General features: G+C 41.0%; 1 protein-coding gene across 3 annotated transcripts in view; it reads left to right on the top strand.

The window, feature by feature from the left end:
* The window catches only part of abcb6b (ATP-binding cassette, sub-family B (MDR/TAP), member 6b), a 45,038-nt gene that overhangs the window by 6,424 nt on the left and 16,767 nt on the right, over positions 1 to 21,847 (top strand). For all 3 annotated transcript variants that reach the window (XM_037109800.1, XM_037109802.1, XM_037109803.1), the window contains exons 6-13: positions 700 to 809; positions 1,114 to 1,179; positions 1,380 to 1,505; positions 2,897 to 2,973; positions 3,449 to 3,512; positions 7,593 to 7,678; positions 8,605 to 8,662; positions 9,692 to 9,796. In XM_037109800.1, the coding sequence (XP_036965695.1) occupies positions 700 to 809; positions 1,114 to 1,179; positions 1,380 to 1,505; positions 2,897 to 2,973; positions 3,449 to 3,512; positions 7,593 to 7,678; positions 8,605 to 8,662; positions 9,692 to 9,796 (692 nt within the window). The remainder of the gene's footprint in view (positions 1 to 699; positions 810 to 1,113; positions 1,180 to 1,379; positions 1,506 to 2,896; positions 2,974 to 3,448; positions 3,513 to 7,592; positions 7,679 to 8,604; positions 8,663 to 9,691; positions 9,797 to 21,847) is intronic.

Here is a 21,847-nt window from a genome sequence, read left to right as displayed (position 1 = left end):
AGTTCTAATGTCATCTGGAGATGATAGAAGATAAACAGCTGTATTTCCTTGTGTCCAGCCATTTTTGGATTATTTCAAAAGCATCAGTTAAATTTCACATCTGAAAAACCCAGACTCAAAGTATGTATTTATTATTGTAGTCTGGTCTGCTGGTTTGGCTTGCAATTTGCAAATGGCACTCTTTCCTTGACATAACACGTTTTTATATTCACTGTGTCTCAAACTTGTCTGAAGGCAATTGTTGAAGTCAACACAAACTGAGACCAAGACCAGACCAGTACAAGTCCCACGATGCATGACACACTCATGCTAAAATACGGAACATCCAGACCACAATGTTTTCAGTTGTCGGCGTCAAGTTTTTTTCTTCTTTTTTTTTTCTTATGGTGAATAAGATTTTAAAATGCTATATTTAGCTCTAATGCAGCATCCTCTCTCTCCGTCTGCAGTCACCACTCTTTGGTATCACGCAATGTCCCGCCCCAAACAGTATCTGATTGGTTACACATCACAAGTGATAGCCCAGCGTTATATACACGTTTCAACACATAACATAGTTATGATGTAATGGCTTTTGTTTGTTTGGTGGTTTTGCATTGAGGAACTGTGGGCGGGGGCGGGGGGGTGAAATGAAATGAAATTCAGAATCCAAACGCAGCTCCAGACAGATATTAACCAGAGTGTACCTTACATCTGCAGCCTGTACCATCCTGATCACAGAGTGGAGGACTAAATACAGGAGAGAGATGAACAATCAAGACAACAGGGCCAAGTCCAGAGCCGTGGACTCACTGCTCAACTTTGAGACGGTAGATAAAGCCATACATCTGTATGCTACACTAATGTATGTATGTCACAACTCCAACTGTTCAATCTGTTGAACAACATCACATTCGGGTATGTCCAGGTGTGGTCTCCTGTACTGTAAAAACTGCCAGCTGTGATATACCATCACAGGGAATGCCACATTTGCACATTTGTTTCTGAAAATTTAAGAATGTTTGAAGATATTAGTAAATGTACTCGATATTTCAGTAGCTGGTCATGTTTCAATATTCAGGAGCTTTTTTTCAAGATGGTTTAGTCTTCCCTCTCTGGACTATGTTTTCACAGGTCAAATATTACAGCGCTGAAGATTATGAAGTCCACTGCTTTGAGGAAGCCATTCTGAAATATCAAGTAAGATTATGTTGCTGTTGAGCTGCTGCTTGTCACATGGCAGATGTAAAGTACTCTGCTCAACCAAACATGCCTCACCTGGAAGATTTCAATCCATTTTCAAAGCTTAAGTCATTTTGATATTTTTAAGTTGTTTGTATGTGTGTGTGTGTGTGTGTGTGTGTGTGTGTGTGTGTGTGTGTGTGTGTGTGTGTGTGTAGCACTGCGAGTGGAAGAGCTCAGCATCCCTGGCGCTGCTCAATCAGACCCAGAACGTCATCATCGGATCAGGACTGCTGGCTGGATCTCTGCTCTGTGCCTACCTGGTCTCTGAGGGACAGTTCCAGGTATCAGTGAAGAACAAAGGCCCCCACACACCGCCCAGACTCAAACCAACAGCCAACTGCCTTTATCCGACCACTCTGTTGTCTGACCCGTTCGGCAGACAAGTTGCATTGAAACACACCACTTCGATGTGCTGCCAGCTCCACAGTAGCGTGTACGTTCTGCGCTTGCGCAAGATGTCTCCCCAAACGCTTCAGACGTCCAATGATTGGGCCGATGTGTTCCTGCCTTAAAGACATGTCAAAAAGTTTCCTCCACATAGAAAAACAGTGTGATCATGTGCGTTTCCCCAAAGTACAAGAATCTTAAGTTCATTGAATAAATCAAAATTATGGATGCACGTAGGCAATGTCAGGAGGATGGTAACACCCTGGAAAGTGAACTGACTTGGATTTAAATGGGGAATGACCTTTGAGATTCAGACATGGCCACAATGACTCAGACGTGACCTCGGTCTCGGTCCCACTTGACTGTGGTGACTGTGACTGGCTTGTGCACAACCTCTGCCACTTCAACAAGACCTCTGTGACTCTGACGTTTGCTCCACCACAATGACGTTGGCTTGAGAGTGATCCGGATGTGCAACTTGAACATAAGCTCTGGCAATAAAGGAGGAACGTCGTATCAATGACGACACATGGCCTCGGGAAGTCAGACCCTCAGATCAGGCTTGAGTGATTCAGACATGGAGAAATGTGAATGTAAATATCCAAACCTGAATAACAGCCTCACTCTTTTTGAGTTGTCCCAGATGAACTCGTTATAACAAACTTTCAAGGCTAATTACTTAATCATTAATTACTCAGGGGTGCACCAGAAGAGTAACTAATGATTAGGTAATTAATGAAGAATAAGCCTTTACTAGTTTGTGCTGCCCAGTGGCTCATTCATAGTCAATCATGATGACTCATCAACATATTTCCTTAACATAGAATGCTCCAGTCAGTTCACTTTAACTCATCAACATCACTATACAGTCCTGTAGTCAGAGTTATTCGGATGCTTCACACTTGTTCATTTGTTACTCCTCACATTTTTGCGTACCTTGTTGTCAAGTGTTATCTACTGAATCACCTAAACCAACACTGGTGCAGATGACTGGTTTTAGAAGTCACATAATCTCCAGTGTGTAGTTCAAGGCGGGGTGAGTGATTCTGGAGAAACACTTACCGACCAGATATCAGACTCAGTAATCAACTATCTTTCTCCAGAATCACTCACCCCATCTTTAAGAGGTTGGAATTGACTCCAGTTAGTGTCTCTCAAATGGTTGGTGTTCAATTTCTGCATTATTCTTAGATGACAATGTGTCAACATTGCTTGTTATTATTATATATCTGTATGTTGTCTGGATGCTGTGTTGGTAGTATCTATGTGTTTCTTTTTCCCTCAGGTTGGAGACTATGTTCTGTTTGGAACCTACATCATCCAGCTGTACACTCCTCTCAACTGGTTTGGGACCTACTACAGGTGAGTCTGGTGTACAGTGCAGGAGGCCACTGTTCGCTGTTATCAGATGAAAACAGAAAGCTGTTGGTGTCTGTCTGTCAGAATAATTGATGTAACATGACACTGCTTTTAAAACTGATTCTAGCTATTCTTTGGTTTTTCTTTCTTTCTATTTTTTGTTTGTTTCTGCCTCTACTTGTTTACAACAATAATACACCTTGCCTACCCATCAACACAGGAAGAAAGACCTCAGAACAGTTTGTCTCTGTATTGATGGGACTATTATTACTGATGGTAATAAATATAGATTGATATACTGCAGTTATATGTAAAACAATCGAAAATAAAGTTGAGAAACCCGCTAAAACTGCTGCTCCGTTTACCACTTCCTCGATTAATACTGCTAGTCAAGCCAGTTCCACTTCTTCTAGTTCTGATAACGCCGCAGCTGTTACTGCATCCACTCATACTGACTGTGTAACATGTGTCTGTGCAGGCTGATCCAGGGAGCATTTGTCGATATGGAGAACATGCTGGCACTGTTGACAGAGCAGAAAGAGGTGAGTCACATTTTACCAAGATTTATTTATTTATTTATTTATTTTTATTTTTTTCACAGTTGAACTCATACTGGACCATGTATATTCAGACACAGCCACTATCTGTGGTAATCAACTGGGGTCTTGGATTGGATGTTGCTCTCTTAACTTTTAAGACCCACTTTAGTTTTGGAGAATACATGTAAACACATTTTGACATATTTACAATATTAATCAGGTAATAATGCAAAATCTGAAATATTTATTTTTCCATAAGTGAACAAACAAGCTGTTCTGTTAAGGTTTAATCAGCCATGGAAACAAAGAGAGTTTGTTTATCTAGTTTGTTTAGGTAGAAAAAAAAACAAAAACAATGAAGATCTTTCTCTCCTCATTCACATTTCTTCCCTCAAAGTACAGAGTGCACCTTTATAAAACTTTATATCAGGTAATCACTAGATGGATAATGATTGCATTGCAGTCAGGAGAGATGTAATACAAATATTAAATATAAAGATGAGAAATGTAGTGTTAAGAACCCTTCATGATGTCATAACATTGCAAGGGGGTAATGAGGCCATGGGTGGATGCAGTCTAGACAGTAGTGGTGGTGGTAGTAGTGCTGGTGGTGAGTGAACAGAATGGCTGCGATCTGGATGGATGTGAAGAGGACTGAGCTCAGACCTGAGGCGCTGGAGCTGAATGGGGTGAAGGAGGCATTGCGACAGTTCGCACTGGTTTGACACTGAGAGCAGCAGAGAGGAGGACACATTTGAAGTTTGTGCCATGCGATGAAGCCCCTGATCTGTCCTCTGCACTCCTGTAGAAACAGTCGCTGAGTGAAGGCAGAATGTTTCTCTCTGGAAATTATTTGCTGGGCTCATACAGTTCATGGCAATATAGTGATAATTTCCGTTTCATTACAGAATACACTAAATACCTAGAAATTCCTTACAAGTCTTCAAAGGGTCTGGGAAGACATATAGATAGATGTAAACTGCAGCTTGACTGTTGTAAAAACTAAATTATAAATGCCTTCCAGATGTAAGCTCCCTGACATCTGGAAGGCAGTAATAATTCAGTTTCTCCCGATATAGAAATGTTCTTTTTTAGTTACCCTTCTCACATCAGGACAGAGGTCAGGACCTGGGTTCAGTGTCAAGGACACTTCAGCGGAACAGACAGAAGTTTTGAATCCAGCTCTTCTAGATGAAAAGACACATTCTGATTATGACTGACTGATAATGCAACATCTTCCAAATGTCTGTTTTTGTTCAGGTCGAAAATGATCCATCTTTGGCTGAATTCATATTCTTAATTATCTATTTTTTTATTTTTCGAGATTATTGTTGTTAATGTTCATCTGTGCTCTCCTGTGAGATACATGTTTGACGGTTGGAAGCCAAAATGTATTTTAGACAATAATGTGTTAAAAATTAGTTAGCTAAAGAATAGTAAACATTATTGTTATTATCATGTTTTTACATGATAACAATACAATTAAAAGCACATTGTTGTTAAGCAGAAAGTAAAGCATAAAAAAAGAATTAATAAGAGAATAGCATCAACAGACATTAATTATATAGAGAAGTGTGTGTAGAACTACATAAATGAATAATCAGTGATAAAGATAAAAAGTGAAATATAATGATTTCCAGATAAGCAGATAATTGAAACTAACGTTAATTTCTGATCAGCGTCACTCCTGCTCGGAGACAGCGAGGCTCACACAGTCAGAGGTCAGCGGATTAGGAGGTCAACAAGTGTTTGTGTGTGACTTTGTGCGCTTGTGTGTATTTGTGCGCATGCACATACTAAAACACAGAGTCTGCGTGTACGCCTGTGTGTGTACGTCTGTCTTTTTGTGTGTGTTTCGGTGGGAAAAGGCGTCCTCCGGCTGCCTCACTAAAGACTCCTACATTCACAGGCCCTTGATATGGTAAACAGCCACATGAATGTAGACAAAAGCATTAGAGCACCTTAAAAACACAGCGGCCCTTTTCTTTGGCTTGGGAAGCTGCAGGCGAGGGGAGTCGGGGCGGAGGAGGAGGAGGGTGAGGAGGAGGTCAGAAAGTAAGAAGGGACTGTAAACTGTGCTTATGGTGATGTGTTGTCAAATTGAGATCCAACTTTCATGGAAGTATTTTGTAAATGTTAATGATTGAATAACAATATCAGTTCGTGCATAGAGGGATGAGGATGTAAGGAAGGGAGGAGAGGTGAGGAGGAAGGACGAAGGGGAGAAATAATGATATTCCCACCTATTTTCTGCTTCTCCCTTTCCCTCGTTCTCTCATTCTTTCTTCTCTTTCCAACCCCTCTTTTTTAACTTCTTCCCCTCTCTCTCTCCCTCTCTCTCTCTCTCTCTCTCTCTTTCTCTCCAGCTCTCGTCACCTCCTCTTGTAGTTTTTTTTCTCCCTTTTTCATTCAATAAAACACTGATTCATGAGTGGTTCTCGACCTTGGCCCTCCCACTCCCTTGTTCCGGTCCTTTTGACCACCATGACACCTGATCTTCAATCACAGATGGAGTCATGAGAAATGCAGATGTTGAAAGTTGACATTATTCTTTTACAACCTCTCGTCCACGCTGATGTTATTGTCAGCTCAGTGATTCTTTGTCCGTCTTGGATTCAGTGAAAACTCCATCTGCATGGTGAAGACCATGTGATGTGTCTGAGAGCACCGAAGTGAGTGAGAAGGTGGATCTTGAGTTGAGACTGATTTGATTCTTTTTACTGGTAGCATATTTTAGACAAGAAATTAAAAACTATTAGCAAACCTTCAGGATGTCCATCAGTGGCTGCAACACAATCAACTCGTAGTGAACTTGAAAAAAAACCAAAAAAAAAAAACTGTTTCAATCTGTTTCCTCCATTAGAAAACAGGGCTCTCCTTAATTTTGTAAAATCCAACGATGAAATGGAGAAATACAAAAGCTCAGTGATTTTAAGTTTTTAGGAATAATATTGGATTCACAATTTAAGAGAAGACCAACCTTAATTGTGTTAAATTAATCAGACACTACATACCTACTCAGGCAGCCCAGTTGTGTATGCTCTATGATTTTTTTTTCTTTATGCATGACAGTATGGGATCAGGCATCACCATCCACATCCGACACATCACATCTTTATATAATCAGGCCCTGAAAATAATGGATAAAAAGCCTGTCCAGTGGCAAGACTGTCAGATACTAAAAAAATACAATCTACTTATAACTTTGCTTTACACATTTATGTTGATGAAATGAATTCTCAAATGTATCAACAGTCCAGCCCCACAGCCTCTTTCCAAAGACAAGACAGTGACAGAATTTGGACGGTCAGCTCTCTCCATGAAATGTCAACACTGCAACACATTACCAACTGAATTCAAACTAATTTCACATACAGTATCATTTTCAACAAAGATGAAGTGCTAACTAAAAGGGACCCAAGTTTAGCTTATTGTGCTTTGATTAGGTTCTTTGGTAGGTTATATGTTATGTTGATGTACGTGTGCTGATGTAGTGTCTCATTATATTTCATTTTATCATGATTTAAAAAAAATAAAAATAAATAAGAACAAGAGACAAGAGTTAGCAACAGCTATAAACTCTCTGTGCAGCACATCAGTTCATTGTATTGGAACCACATTAAACTGCATCGTCCCTGTCAAATAAATACAGTTCAAAATTAAAATTCAATCTCTCCTTCTGTGTTTACTGCCTCTCTTCTCCTGGTTTCTTCCCTCCTCCTCCTCCTCCTTCTCCTCCTCCTCCTTCCCTCCTCCTCCTCCTCCTCCTCCTTCTCCTCCCCCTCCTCCTCCCCCTCCTTCTCCTCCTCCTCCTCATCCTCCTCCTCCTTCTCCTCCCCCTCCTTCTCCTCCTCCTCCTTCTCACCCTCCTCCTCCTCTTCCTCCTCCTCCTTCTCCTCCCCCTCCTTCTCCTCCTCCTCCTCCTCCTCCTTCTCCTCCTCCTCCTCCTCCTCCTCCTCCTTCTCCTCCCCCTCCTCCTCCCCTTCCTTCTCCTCCTCCTCCTCCTCCTTCTCCTCCCCCTCCTTCTCCTCTTCCTCCTTCTCCTCCTCCTTCTCCTCCTCCTCCTCCTCCTCCTCCTCACAGGTGCAGGATGCTGAGGATGCACAGAACTTGCAGCTCACAGCAGGTCAGGTGGAGTTTGACAGAGTCTGTTTCAGCTACGTGCCTGGGTGTGTAGCCAACAACAAATCTGTTCACAGTTTAAATCCACTGTTCTTTAATTTGATGTCACTTGATTCAGCTTTACATACAAACTGTAAAAAACAAAACAAACAAAACAAAACAAAACAAAACAAAACAGAGACTGCTGTTCCCTTTTTATTTTTCTTATGTCGCCATATGTTTGTTTTATACACGACCGCCAGTGTTTTCTAAATCTGGTCTCAAAGTTTTGCCTGAATATCAAGGCAACCATTAAAACAGAAAGGTGGTAAATCAGTGACTGCATCATTTTATAAAAGTCAAATGCATTGTGAAGGACAGTGGATATTTGGTGTTTTTGTGCCAAATGCTGAGTCATTTTGGAAGGCAATGGTAAATGACATGTTGAGGGCTTTAGGTGGGAGGACAGGTTGTTATGAATAATACGAGAGTATGTAAAAGCTACCAAGAAGCCAATGCTCACGATATGTATGAACAATTTGAATATAAATGTGATCCAAGTATGTTCAGTCTCTCGGATGTGTGCAATGTATATTCAATTTTTGAAATTCTAATTAGTACTGAGGCTTTTATTTTGAAAGACAAGCTTCATCTGTATTCTTAAGGTGCACAGCTGGGTACCATATTGACTTTTAAAGACTGAACGTCTTGGTTGGCCTCCTGTGTGCATTGGCATTTATGTTATATTGACATCTCCTTGAGAATAAACACATTAATTAGCAAGTGAACCTCAGTGAAGTGAACTACATTGTCTAAATGTACTCAAACAGAGCAAACTTTCAGGGTTCCTGCCAGAATTAAAGAAGTCCTGACATCCACAGGGGTTAAGTTAATTATTGAATTACAATTGCTTGTGATCCTTATTGTTGCCATTGTGTGTGCATATGTGTGTGTGTGTGTGTGTGTGTGTGTGTGTGTGTGTTTGTGTGTGTAGCACTGAGGTCCTCAGGGATGTGACCTTTACGGTGGAGGCAGGACAGACAGTGGCTTTGGTACGTAACCTGCTGTTTGCTACACCTATCCCTCTACTGTCTCATTTAATAGGTCATCTTGGCCATATTTAAAAATGACATGTTCTCTCACTTATGTGAGTCTGGTGGTTGATGAAGAAGCACTCACATTTTCATGTAAGTACCAGTAGCATCATTCCACCATAGAAACACTGTAACCATGCTTTAAAAATGTATCGTGCCAAAAGTATTGACATTAAAATGCTCTAAAGTACTGAAAGTAAAAGTGTGTATTATGCAGAATGACCCATTTTAGAATACGAACAGTGTATTATATAATAACAATACTCATCATAACAATAATGCTTGTGCTGATTGTATTTTGTAGTGTCACTCTGAACCTGCAGTGTAACTTTGACCTAAAGGCGTTGTTGATCAGCCACTAAATGTGACGTTCCATCTCCCCATTGCTAATGTTAGCTAGCAAACTTTAGCTAATATCATAATGCTAGCTAGTAAATGTTAACTTTGCTGTTGCTAGCTAGCTAACATTAGGGCAGTGGAATGCAGCCATTCTTCCATTTTGCCCTCAGACTTCACTGACCAAATCCCACGTGATACCAACATCATCGTAAAAGCTAGAACCAACTGTCACAATTCTTAGACGTACATAAACAGACATTCTGGACTCAAGAAACATTGTAAAAATAATAAATCCACCATCACGATAATGTTTTAAGTAAAATAGTTAATTTCTCTAAATGTTTATATGCATGTTTGTAATAATGATAAATGTTATCAATCTGACCTTTTTAAGGAGGTAAATTAACCCAGTGGAGTGAAAATTACAATATTTCCCCTTGAACTACAGTGGAGTAGAAGTATGAATATCAAGTACAGTTACTATCCACTACTGGTGTCCCTCCGGTTAGAGTTAGTTTGATTTCTCAAGGGCAACAATGCTGTTGTTTTTGGTTATTTGTTTAACACAACATTTTAATGCACTCTGACAGACTGCCGTGTCATCAACACCAAAGAAAGCTTTCAAAATGTGTGTGTGTGTGTGTGTAGGTCGGTCCGTCTGGGTCAGGGAAAAGCTCCATCCTGCGTCTGTTGTTCAGGTTCTACGACCCCCAGAGAGGCAGCATCCGCATCGACGGTCAGGACATTTCCAAGGTAACACACACACATGAAATCACACACAAACACACACCTTTAGTTTTGTTTATCCCAGGACCATAACGTTTTCAATTTATTTGCATCCTTTGATGTCTGAAAGTAAGAGTCAGCTGCTTTATGACATGAAAATAATGTGACAAGAAGGACAATGTAATGTGTAGTGAATTAATCATTGGATTCACTGTTAACCATTGTTGTTCAAAAGTCTAATTCTAGTAACACATGTACCATAGGCAAATACATAACAATTAGTCATTTGCTGGGGACCTGAGAAAGTGCATTGTTCATTTATGCTCTTTGGTTAAGAAATCTTACCAATATCACAAAGAGAGAATTTAGCATATTCTGACATCTCAAATATGGCGGCTGTGTGGAAACTAGGCTTGCCGCAGTTGTTGGAGTTCCTGGTGTAACACAGTTGTCATGCACACACCAACTTGATTCCTTGCCCACAGCCCCCACCGCCATTTATCTTTTTTTATTTTTTAAAAGAAATACAAGGACAATGGACACTATAATTATGACCTCTGCAGCAGGGCCAGAAGCAGAGTCACAGCACAGAGTTGCAGGAGTCACTTGCCACATGGGGCAGTAAGGACAGCTGATGATGAGACAGTGGTGGAGAATTTCTTTTTCAAAGTGAAACACAAAAGCGCCTCTTCGGCAATATTCTTGATTTTCCCCATAGACAACTATTATAAAAGAGACACATGTAAACCTGTTGACAGGACACCTCGAACTGCAAATAAGCTTATGTAAAGTGTATGTAAAATGTAAAGTCTATGTGCGGGCCAGCATGGGAAACACTACACTACTGCAATGGCGGTATAACCTACAAGTAAACCTGGAAGCTAGAGAACAGCGCCACAGGCAGCATCTATGCACCCACTATCTAGTTTATTGTGTTTGATGTACAACGTACATTGACTCACTTTATATTATTCGTGACACTTTTTTTATCCTGTTTTTTATCATCAGCTGTGATGAGTTCTGAGTGATGTCACTCAGTCATGTGTCTGTTTCCTTGACATCTTTCTTTATTTCTCTTTTTCTATATCGCACTTTTCATTACTGTTTCCTCCCTTTCCCTCATGCACCTTGACTTCCACTTTCCCCCTCTCTCCACTTTCTCTCACACACACACACACTGAAACACACACATGCACACAAACACACAGCTGGGCTGAGTGAGTGAGCTCCAGTCACACTGTGAATAAATCATAGTAAAAGGTTCCTGAATAATGCAGCAACGAGTCCAGACGCCAGATGTGTGTATGTGTGTGTGTGTGTGTGTGTGTGTGTGTGTGTGTGTGTGTGAAGATGAAGCCACATTTATTGCAGTTGTAGTCACAGTAACTCTGTTTATGATTTGCCAAAAGTCTCAATAAAAATCAAAGAGCACAGGCTCTGTAGAACACACTCCCACACCTGTTTATATCCGATGACATGCCCGTTCAGATGAACAGGCTGGTGTTGATTATGAGGACGCTCATTTATAATTACACAGCAGGAGGATCGTTTAATCAACACGCATGCACACGCACATAGTCGTCTCTTTAATCAGAGTCAGACTGTTCATCAATCTGGGGTTTTTTAGCCTCTGGAGGAAGAGGAGCAGGACGTGGTAAAACTCCTCAGCTTCCTTTGCCAAAGGATCCATTTATTGTTGTTATGAAGCATCGGGGCTGGCCCTTCTCTGTAAAGTTAACCCTTTCATGCATGAGTCATTAAACCTCAAAGTAATTTTTTTCAGTGTTTGTTTTTACTTTTAAAGCTCGGGTTGGCAGGTTATTCTAGAGACATTTGTTTTTATAATTGTAGCAAATCTTTTGACATCCTGAATATTTCCTGTCTTGTACCGTGCATGAAAGGGTTGAATGTAAACAACCTTTTTAGATGACTCTGTTCATCCACTGCTTCTTATTGTTGTAATTAGCTGTTAACTGTTTACCAGGATTGTAAGTATATTGCTCAGCACAAATTTAGTGGTAAATTATAGAACATAGAAATCACTTCTTTTCAACCACAAACATACTGATCTACTGAAATAATCTGTTCATGTGTCATGGAGAACAACGAAGAGGAACTGACATGCTGAAATAAAATTTTAACTGGGTGCTAATTAATTTGGATCAGATGATGCTTATAAAGTCACATCTTTGTTGAGTGAGTGTGAGGGGATCAATGAGAATTTCTTGCTTTGGATTTGATGCCAGCAGATTGTTTCACATGTTGCCTGTTGTCACTCCATTAAAATCCACCTTTTCATGTGTTCTATAAATACCTTTTTAATGTGCATCTATCAGACACTCCATAGCAGCATTATTATGGGTCTGACCACAGTTCTCACAAGATCCGCCCTACTCTGGCTTCAATGGTTGATGCCACAACCTTATACAATGATTGATTTGTACAATATGCTGTACAATCTACCTGTTTTCCTTCTCAGGTTGTTAAATGTGGAAGTTTTGTCACCTCCTCTCAGTGTGTCACAGATGCACAGGGTACTCTTTCATGATGGTATGAGACGACCCCCTGCATCAGAGCCATTCTAACACACAGTCAGGACTGTGAAGCGATCGTGGTTTGGTAAGGATGAGGAAAAACTGCTTCTTAATTATGTTTAGGAAAAGATTGTGGTTTGGGTGTAAGGTGTAATTTGTAAGAAATGGCAATCATTTGAAGGTGTATCCAAAACTACAGGGGGCAGTGTAACCGCTAACTGCTGCTTACTATACTCTTTGGCTGTACTGACGAGCTGCCGTTCAAAAGTTGCTATTAGTCGCGGAGCTAAGTGCTGACTGGAGTCTACCTGGACCAAAATAAATATTTTCAGTTGACAATAAGGTCATCTTTTTTTAGGTGGAAATATTTCCTGTCTTGACAGCTTGTTTTGTTGACTTATTAGACTAAGTGGCTAACTCAATGCTGATGTACATCTTCCATCTTGTTACCATACTGACTTAAGTAAACATTTATGCAACAAAAAACATGGACATCCTTCACAATTAATCACATCCTAATCTTTTTTTGAACGAATTAAGATAAAATTCTGGCCACATCTTAGATATTTAATGAGAGTGTGCCTGGTTGTTCGTCTCTATGTGTAGCCCTGTGATAGACTGGCGACCTGTCCAGGGTGTCCCCTGCCTTCGCCCTAAGTCAGCTGGGATAGGCTCCAGCCCCCCCGCGACCCTGCAGAGGATTAAGCGGCGTACATAAAATGTGTACAGATAATGGATGGATGGATGGATCTTAGATATTTTCTCCGTTATACTGATAAACTATGTCATACAAGTTATATCCCTTCATCTATGTATATCATGTAAGTTCAGCGATTTCCATCAGTAAACTTATGTATAGACTAAAATGCGTCTACCATGACGGTTGTTCTGTATTTCGCAACAGTTTCTTGCTTGGGTTTGTTTTCTGCCCATCGGCCCTCTGTCTCTCTGTTTGTCCCTGCATATGGCAGCCACATGTTGTGAAGCTCAGATGAGTCAGAGTCAGCTGGCCCTAGCAGGCTGATGGCTGGTTAGTGAGTGCTAGTGTGAGTCATCCGTGTTTTTATGGTATCAGTCAGGTTTCCTTCCTTTAGATTTCAAGGGATACACACAATAGCTTGGTTCCAGTCCAGCCATGTTAGCAATCACTGCCCATAATTACCTAGTTTTTCTTGTTATTCTATGACACACCTTCCTGTTCCTTGCAGCCTGATGGTGATCCCTTATTAAAGCAAATAGAGAAACATTAGAAACTGTTACTACAAGCTGAGCCATTGTTGGGATGGAAGACAGACACGTTTACTCAATAGCCACATTTTTTATGTAATAGTTTGGCATTCTGCTGTTCCAATCAACTGCCACCTCAAGTGGTTGCCATTTTAAAGATAGCAAGTTACGTTAACCATCACCAACATTGAAAATGATAATGTTGACATCACTAGCTACTGCAAATGTTAAAAATTGCTAATTGTGCCAATACTAGCAATCATTAGTTTTGCTGACGAAACATATATACTACATATATCACCGGTATTATAGTAATGATTGACAAATCCTGATAGAAGCTGAAACCAAATGTCGGTGAGGTTAACAACATTTTTGAACCGTCAAACACAACATTTTTAGTTGGCTGGCAGCAGGGCGCTCCTTTCTTTGAGTGTGACAATATGTGTTCAGACATGAACATCTAACATATATGGAACTTGTTAGGTGGTTTTGCTACCAGGATGTGCTTGAGTACACTGGCATATCAGCACACAACCAAGTGGGCTGCACTCACCTATACCTGGGCTGACTTTTTGGAGCTACCGCAAACTGAGGTGATTGCAGCATTGCCACTCCTGGATCTAATTCCCGAGCGATATCTAATGAAACGTATTTGGAGGAAAAGGGAATCAAGAGGTCAAATAAGAAACTGGCTGCAATGGATGAACTCTCTGCACTACTGTAACACAAGTATGTTTTGTTTCACTGAAATGTGGCTGTATAAACACATTACAGTGCAATGCTTTGATCGGGATACCTGGAGAACATGGAAATCAATTGGGCGTGGGCTCTGCATGGCCTTGAATGACAGATGGGCAACCATCTACACAGTCTGTGAGACTGTCTGCTCAAGGCATTAAAATTTTGATTGTGTCATTCAGTCCTCATTATCTACCTTGTGAGTTCACACAGCTGACTGTGTTTCTTGCCTATGTCCCTGGCCCTGACAATGCACTGGCAGCTGAACTCATATCTGTCAGCTTCAACAACGCTGTCTCCAGAGCAGGGATTACAACAGCAGCTGTGGCCATCACACTGCTCCCACAGCTGGAGCAGTATGCCACAACCCCAACGTGACTGGACAGAACGCTGGACCTATGCTTTGGAAATATACCTGGCGCATATGTCTCTAAACCCCGCCCTACCCTCGGTGTTCTTAGACCATTATGTAATACTACTGCTGCCAAAATCTAGGAAAAAAGCTAAAAACAAAAAAGGTTTAATTAAAAACCATCCAGGTCAGACTCCATCATAACAACAAGTCCTGGGTCACCAGAAAGCTGAAACACTGCCTCAACCTTAAAAAAAAAGCCTTTTATACGGGGAAAAAAAGAGCCATCAAGCTGAATGGGACCTGAAACCTAAGAACAAGCTGGCCAAGTTACAAAAATAAGATGGAGGAGAGGTTCACCAGGAAAAATGCGAGGGAGGCAAGGCAAAGTCTCAACACAGATCACAGAGACCAGCTGAGATGCAGTGCCCAGACCCTGCCTCCTTCACAGAGCCACTCAGTACCTTCCGTGCCAAGTTCAACAGCACTGACACTACCAATACAGCTATGCTCCTGCTCAAATCAGTGTGGAGGAGCGGAAGGTTGTCTCCATCCTCTCGAAGCTACATCCAAAGAAAGCCTCCGGACCAGATGGGCTCAAGGGCTTTGTGTGGCGGGAGTGTGCGGTCCAGCTGGGCCATGTGGTAGCTCAGCTTTTCCAGCAGTTCCTGGCATTCGGCTCTCTCCCCAGGGCATGGAAGGAGACAACCATCATCCATACTCCCAAAAAAAACCTCATGCCAAAGCAATGGATGATTTCAGACCTATGGCAATCACCTCCATCCTCTGCAAGTGCATTGGAAGGTGGTCGCTGAGTAGCTTAGCACCATGGTGGACGAGAGCTGGGACCCGGTACAGTTAACCTACAAGACGAAACGAGGAGTTGAGGGACGCCAAATCTTTCTGGACATGGTGGCACCTCGACGTTTCAAACTCATATGTTTGGACCTTATTTATGGATTTCTCATCTACTTTTTATACAGTGTGCACATGGCCTTGGTGGCCTGTTTGACACCACGGCCTTCTGGTTCTCAGTGATTCTTACAGCAGTGGAAGAGTGTGAAAATATAAAGACTGTTCATGAGTGTAAAAACAACTGAATGTGATGACACTGACACGAGAATAGTTAAAAAGATCATTGAGGGAATGACTCCAAGAAGTGAATACATTTTACTAACTGACAGTAAATACAGATTCAGATCCAACAGATCAACATCTTTAGTCATTGAACTAACTGAAGGAATCACAAACTCCTTAAACCAAAAGAAATATGCAGCTGGGGTATTTATTGATCTCAAAAAAGCATTCGGTACAATCAGTCATGACAGATGAATGAATAATCTGGAACTCTATGGTATCAGGGGGATTGTTTTGAACTGGCGAAGAGATTGTCTAGATAACAGGCAACAGTGTGTTAGGATATGTGAGTGCATGTCGTCATGCTTGGACATTGCTTGTGAGTCCCCCAGGTGTCAGTGTTGGGGCCAATTCTTTTCATATTCTACATTAATGACAGATGTAAAATAGAAACATTATTAAAATTTGTATTACTTGTGGATGACACAAATATTTTTTGCACTGGAGAGGATTTGCAACAGAAGTTAATCAAATTTGAAATGAGCAAATTAAAAAAGTGGTCTGACAGTTATAAATTATCATTACATTTAAGCAAAACTAAGATCATGTTCTTTGGTTATTGTAAATAAACTAGCAAGTACAGGTTAAGACGGATGATGCAAATATTGGAAGACTTTGTGCACATACATTTCTAGGTGTGACAATAGGCCACAAAATCCGCTGGAAACCTCACATAAAACATGTACAATCTCAACTGTGATGATGCATCTCAGTCAAAAATCACTGCACATTATCTAGTGTCCACTGGTCTTACCAAATTTAAGTCACTGTGTGGAGGTCTGGGGTAACGCCTACAAAAGCTCTGTACTTATCTAGAACCTCTGTAGATTGGTATTATTTTAAAATCATTAATCTCCATAAAACTATTATCAACATGACCTTTAAAGGGATATTCTGGTGCCCCCTGAGAAAGTTTTAAGACCGCTAGCATATGTAGTTTTAGCAAACTCAGAACAGCACCAAGCTTAAGCAACAGTTGCTGAAGTTTGGTGCTGTTCTGAGCATTACTTGTGGCTTTGATTGTCTTTTTGATGGCAGTTTCTTTGTGAAGGTATAGACTGCAGTGTATTGTTATTGTGCAGTCTTTTCTGAGTTTGCTAATACTAAGCTAGTGGTCAGAAAACTTGATCTCTCGAGGGGGGATCTTACTCGGTGTCACGATGTGTTATATAGAATATGGATTAAACTTATGCCGGAATATCCCTTTAAGCTTCACCCAGCAGCCAGTTAGCATACCTTAGAACAAAGACTGGAACAAGGTAACCTAGCTCTGTCAGCACCCAATACCAGGTGTTTTGCGACAACCTCATAAGGAAGAAGTGTCAGAAGCCAAACAGCCAGACACAAAACAGAGATGAAATGACTGCCATAACAGTGATCATGCACAAAAACAAATACTTAGAATACAGAGATAATGGGGCTTATTTACAAAACACAGGGCTAGTCTATATTTCATTGAGATGGGCTGCAGTCACATGAAGCTTAACAGAGTAGATCGTGCAGGGCAGGAAGTGACATACAGGAACAGCATAGTGCGTCTGAACTTTCAAAATAAAACACCCTGTTCCATTTTGGGATCATGCTTCACTTCACTGCATTGCACATTTAGGTACATTTATGTTTAAGTACATAGTCTACTCAACCATGGCAAAAGCACACAAATCAAGGAGAATGTGACAGAATAAGCAAAACCTCAGGAGGTCTACTGTATGAGCCGGCAGCGCGTTCTGCTTTTGTAGCGCTCTCGGTGGGATATGCAGTCTTGTGGATAATGGAACAAACGAGTTTCGCGCACAATAATTCATAGATGCACACAAAGTGTTTACAGTGAGCTTTATAGGTGACCATCGGACAGAGCCAGGCTCACTGTGTCTCCTGTTTCCAGTACGATCAGCTCAAATAACTGGCTGCTGGCTGTGACTTCAGATTATATGTAAAGACATTAGATTGGTATAAAACTTTTCATGCAACTCTATAAAAAGGGAATGCATTAGTAGGTTATTTCCCAAAATATAAGACTATTGCCTGGCCTGGACTAATTTTAGAACAAATCTTCTGAGGTGCTTTTCAGCAGCTACTTCAAAGACTTCATTATTTTCCTTTTAATGGTTATGTTTTGGGAACACAAAGCACATGGTTAAGGTTGTGAATGGATCGTGGTTTAATTAAAAAAAGTCTTCAATGACTTAAAGTACGGTCACCGATGAGCAGTTCTGTTAAGTGCTGAAGGTATTTGGCAAATACTGCATCATTTTACAGGCTTACTATCATGTTAGTTGTATTTCTTGTGTGTGAGGACAGCTGTCTTACACTAATATTTTCTCCGTTGTTCCTCAGCTGAAATCTTAATGAAAACATTAAAAGCCTCTTTTTTTAAAATTTTCATCCCCCTTTTTTTCTCTACCCTCTCCATCTGTCTCCTGCTTTTGAACATTTGGTGTTGGAACTCTGTTAGCTCTCCTCTATCAGAAACAGATGTTGTGTTGTTCTTGAGTGGAATAAATACCAAAAGTAAACTGCAAAGATGAAATTAAGGGAAAGTGAGTGATTACCAGCCAAACCGAGCTGGTGCAGGAAATGGAATGTGTATTGTTGTGGCTGCAGAGGAAAACTTTCCACAGGAAAGACGCAAAGTATACTGCACACTGACCAAAGAGTCACTGAAAAACCGGAAATTATTTTTGGAGATCAAGAGACAGATACATAAAAAGATTCTTGAATGTGGGAAAAACTTTACGACTTTTTCGCTGATACCAATATGGTTTGGATCTGAACTGATCAGACCAAGTACGACTGAGTCCCTTTTAGTCTGAGCTGTCTGCTCTTAATAGCTGAGGAAAACAGGGTTGTGTGTCATAAGTGGTTGCAGTTTATTTTAAAAGTCAGTTTATCCAGGTTTCCCGACAATACTTCTCCCCAGATGTTCTTACCTCTCAGCTAGCTTTAGACAGGTAAATATCTGTTGGCTGCTACAGTGTGCAGTATGGACACCTAAAGTGTCAATTAAAACTGATGTAGAGTGGCAAAAAGGAAGGTAAGTGGGTTAAGTCAGAAATGTAAAGACCTGAGGAAGAGATGGACAGACAGGGACAGAAAGGTTCAGGACATATGCTGTCTATGACCTGGGGCAGCATGCATTATATAGTATAGGATAAATTAAGTCATGCAACATTTATGTAGATGTATGCTGTGTGTGTTAGTGTGTGTGTGTGTGTGTCTGTGCGTGTGTGTTATTGCGAGAAATAAAAAGCAAGTAGAGAGAGAATTCTACCCAGTTCAGCTTACACTAACCATTTTTAGACAGAGCGCCAAGCCGCCAATTTGCCCGTCCTTTTGGCGGCTCGGTCCACAGTTTTAGACAGAGGGCGGCAAATCGGGGGTCTGTTTTGGTCCGCCGATTTTCTGCCTCAGGGCTACACTTATTTCTGCCTCGCCTGCTATCTAAAAACAAGGCAGAAATGTGCCGGCCTCTGCGTGAGGTGGGCGGAGGTGTCAATGACCTGCACTGTTGTGCGACCCACAGCCGGGGAGTTTTAAAACCAGGAAACAGCTGATCACAGCAGTCAGTCCATCACTTCATCCACAGACATTAAGATGAACAACTGGACAGCCGCAGAGATCCAGGAGATGCAGCGTCTCCTCGGTCTCTGTAGTTGTTTGGTTGTGTTAGCTTGTTGTTGTGTCGGCAAGCTAAGGACGGTCACTACTTTCAAATTAAAAGCCCCCTCTAAGAACCCAGTTCTAAACTCCTATGGGGTCCAATGTAAAGCTCTTATTTTGAAGACAAATTCTGTCACTGTTCACAGCCCAACTTCGAGCTTCACATCACGTCACATGTTTACGCCTACCTCAGAGGCGGCTTTTGGAAAAGAGGGAATATTGCGCCTCGGTTTTAGAAAGACAGGCCGGCACATTCCCGCCCTTACCTTGGAGCAAATGTGCCGCCTTTTCTATCTAAAAAGGGCTACAGACAACCTTAACCAAGACCAAGACCAGACCAAGACTTAAGGGGTTGAGATGAAGTCAAGATTAGGACCAAGATCAAGACCAAATGCACTCTAAAACTGATCTGAAAGATCCATATTCCCATGAGACCATCCACAGAAGACAAATGAAAATTCATTTCATTCATCATTCACTTTTATTGCTATATATATTAGAGCCTGACCGATAGATTGGTTGGTCAGGATTGTCAGAGATTTATCGGTACCAGTGTATATGAGTCCACTATTGGCCAGTATGAGACTTTGTGGTTGTCATGATGCAGACAAAGATGCTTAGGGTGATTTATAATAATGAAAGTTAAGTTATCTAAAAAAGGCTAGTGTCAAAATTCTTCGTAATATTAGCATATTATAAAAATCACATATCGATGGGGGTTTGAATATATACACAGATCAGCCATAACATTATAACCAACTGCCTGGTATGCAGTGATGTAGACTGTAGTCCTAAAACCTGGAAATCAGTTTGCATTTGAGCACAGACTTGGTTTTCAGTGAAATATCTGAAATAAGGTCTGTCACCACAGGCTAAAGATATTTATGCGTTTTGTTCTACAACATAAAACACGTCATGAAATGTGCCACAATTTAATCATAAGTGGTTCCTTGTCTTGAAAATGATGGTTGCTGACAACTGTCTGAATGAGACTACAGAGGTTTTCGGGAACATTAAACGTCATCACAGCAAAAAACAGACACTCATCTACTCACTAGTCCATCTTTACAGGCCCACTTTAGTTACAAACTATTCTAACTCTGACTTTACAACTTGTACATTGATCAGTTTACAGAAAACCTATATAGTAATTTTGTAGTAAGAAGCTTAGTGGTTGTTCATGTTCATGTGACTATGATATAGTCCATTTGTAACCTAAAATTAACTTTTTACTTCTAGAGATATAATTTATGCTTTCAAAATCACATGGTGATCATCGCTGAAGATTAACCTGCTGAACAAAACGTGTAAGTATCGTAGAACTTGTGTTTTGCAATGAATTTACTGTATTTCTGGTGATAATCCGAAATCAAATTCCAAGGGAACCAGGGCAATGCTTCAGGGTTAGCCTACACAAATATGTAACTGTGACACTACTCTATTCTCTAGGTCCTCCTTTTTCTGCCAAAACACAGCTTTGATCCATTGAAACATGGACTCAACAAGAATTCTGAAGGTGTGGCAGCAAGATGTTAGCAGCAGATCCTTTGAATCCTGTCAATTGTGAGATGGGGCCTCCATGGATGAGACTTGTTTGTCCATCAAGTCCCACAGCTGCTCGATTGGACTGAGATCTGGGGATTTGGCAGCCAGATCAACACCTTGAACTTGTTGTTGTGTTCATCAAACCATTCCCTAACCATATTTGCAGTGTGGCAGCAGAGGCCACTGCTATTAGGGACTACTGCTTCCATGAAGGGGTTTAGTTAGTGAGCGAAACATATTTCATCTGAACAGACTACCTTCTTCCTTGGTCCAATTTGGATGCTAACACGCCCATTCTAGCCTCTTTCAGCGGTAGACAGGGGTCAGCATGGGCAATCTGACCAGCCTTCAGCTGTGCAGCCGCATACACAGCAAGCTGCAATGCAATGTGTGCTCTGACACCTTGTGTTATTCTCTTCACCTGTTTTTAGTTAGAATGTTATGGCTGATCAGTGTAGATGTTGACATGTAGCATTCGTTTTTCTTGGTGAGGGTTAGTTTTCTCTCTCGTCTTGTCTCAGAAGCCCCTTTCACATATGAACTCCAGGCAATATCCAGAGAATCAAATCAGGATATTGTCCACATTTGCTTGTTCACACATGCAGCAGACAACAGGAGATTGTTCATGTCAGACGTTTTCACACATGTTGGAAATACTTTGTCTGGTTTGGGTGAGGGACAGCAGCTGGGTATGAGGCTGCAGACTGCTCTGTAATGACTGATTTTGTGTAGACATCAATACGACATGGATGTGGACGTGTCCACATGTCCAACGAAAGAGTGGCAATTAATATAGGCAAGAACAAAGGTATGAAGCAGCTGCAAACCATCCACAGAGATCCCACAGCAGAAAGAAAGCTTCAGCATTTTGGATCTGTGTCCAAC

Source organism: Acanthopagrus latus, chromosome 9 (genome assembly GCF_904848185.1).
Source record: "Acanthopagrus latus isolate v.2019 chromosome 9, fAcaLat1.1, whole genome shotgun sequence".
NCBI classification, from domain to species: domain Eukaryota; kingdom Metazoa; phylum Chordata; class Actinopteri; order Spariformes; family Sparidae; genus Acanthopagrus; species Acanthopagrus latus.
Note: the sequence above shows the minus strand (reverse complement) of the source record. Positions and strands in the feature narration are given on the sequence as shown.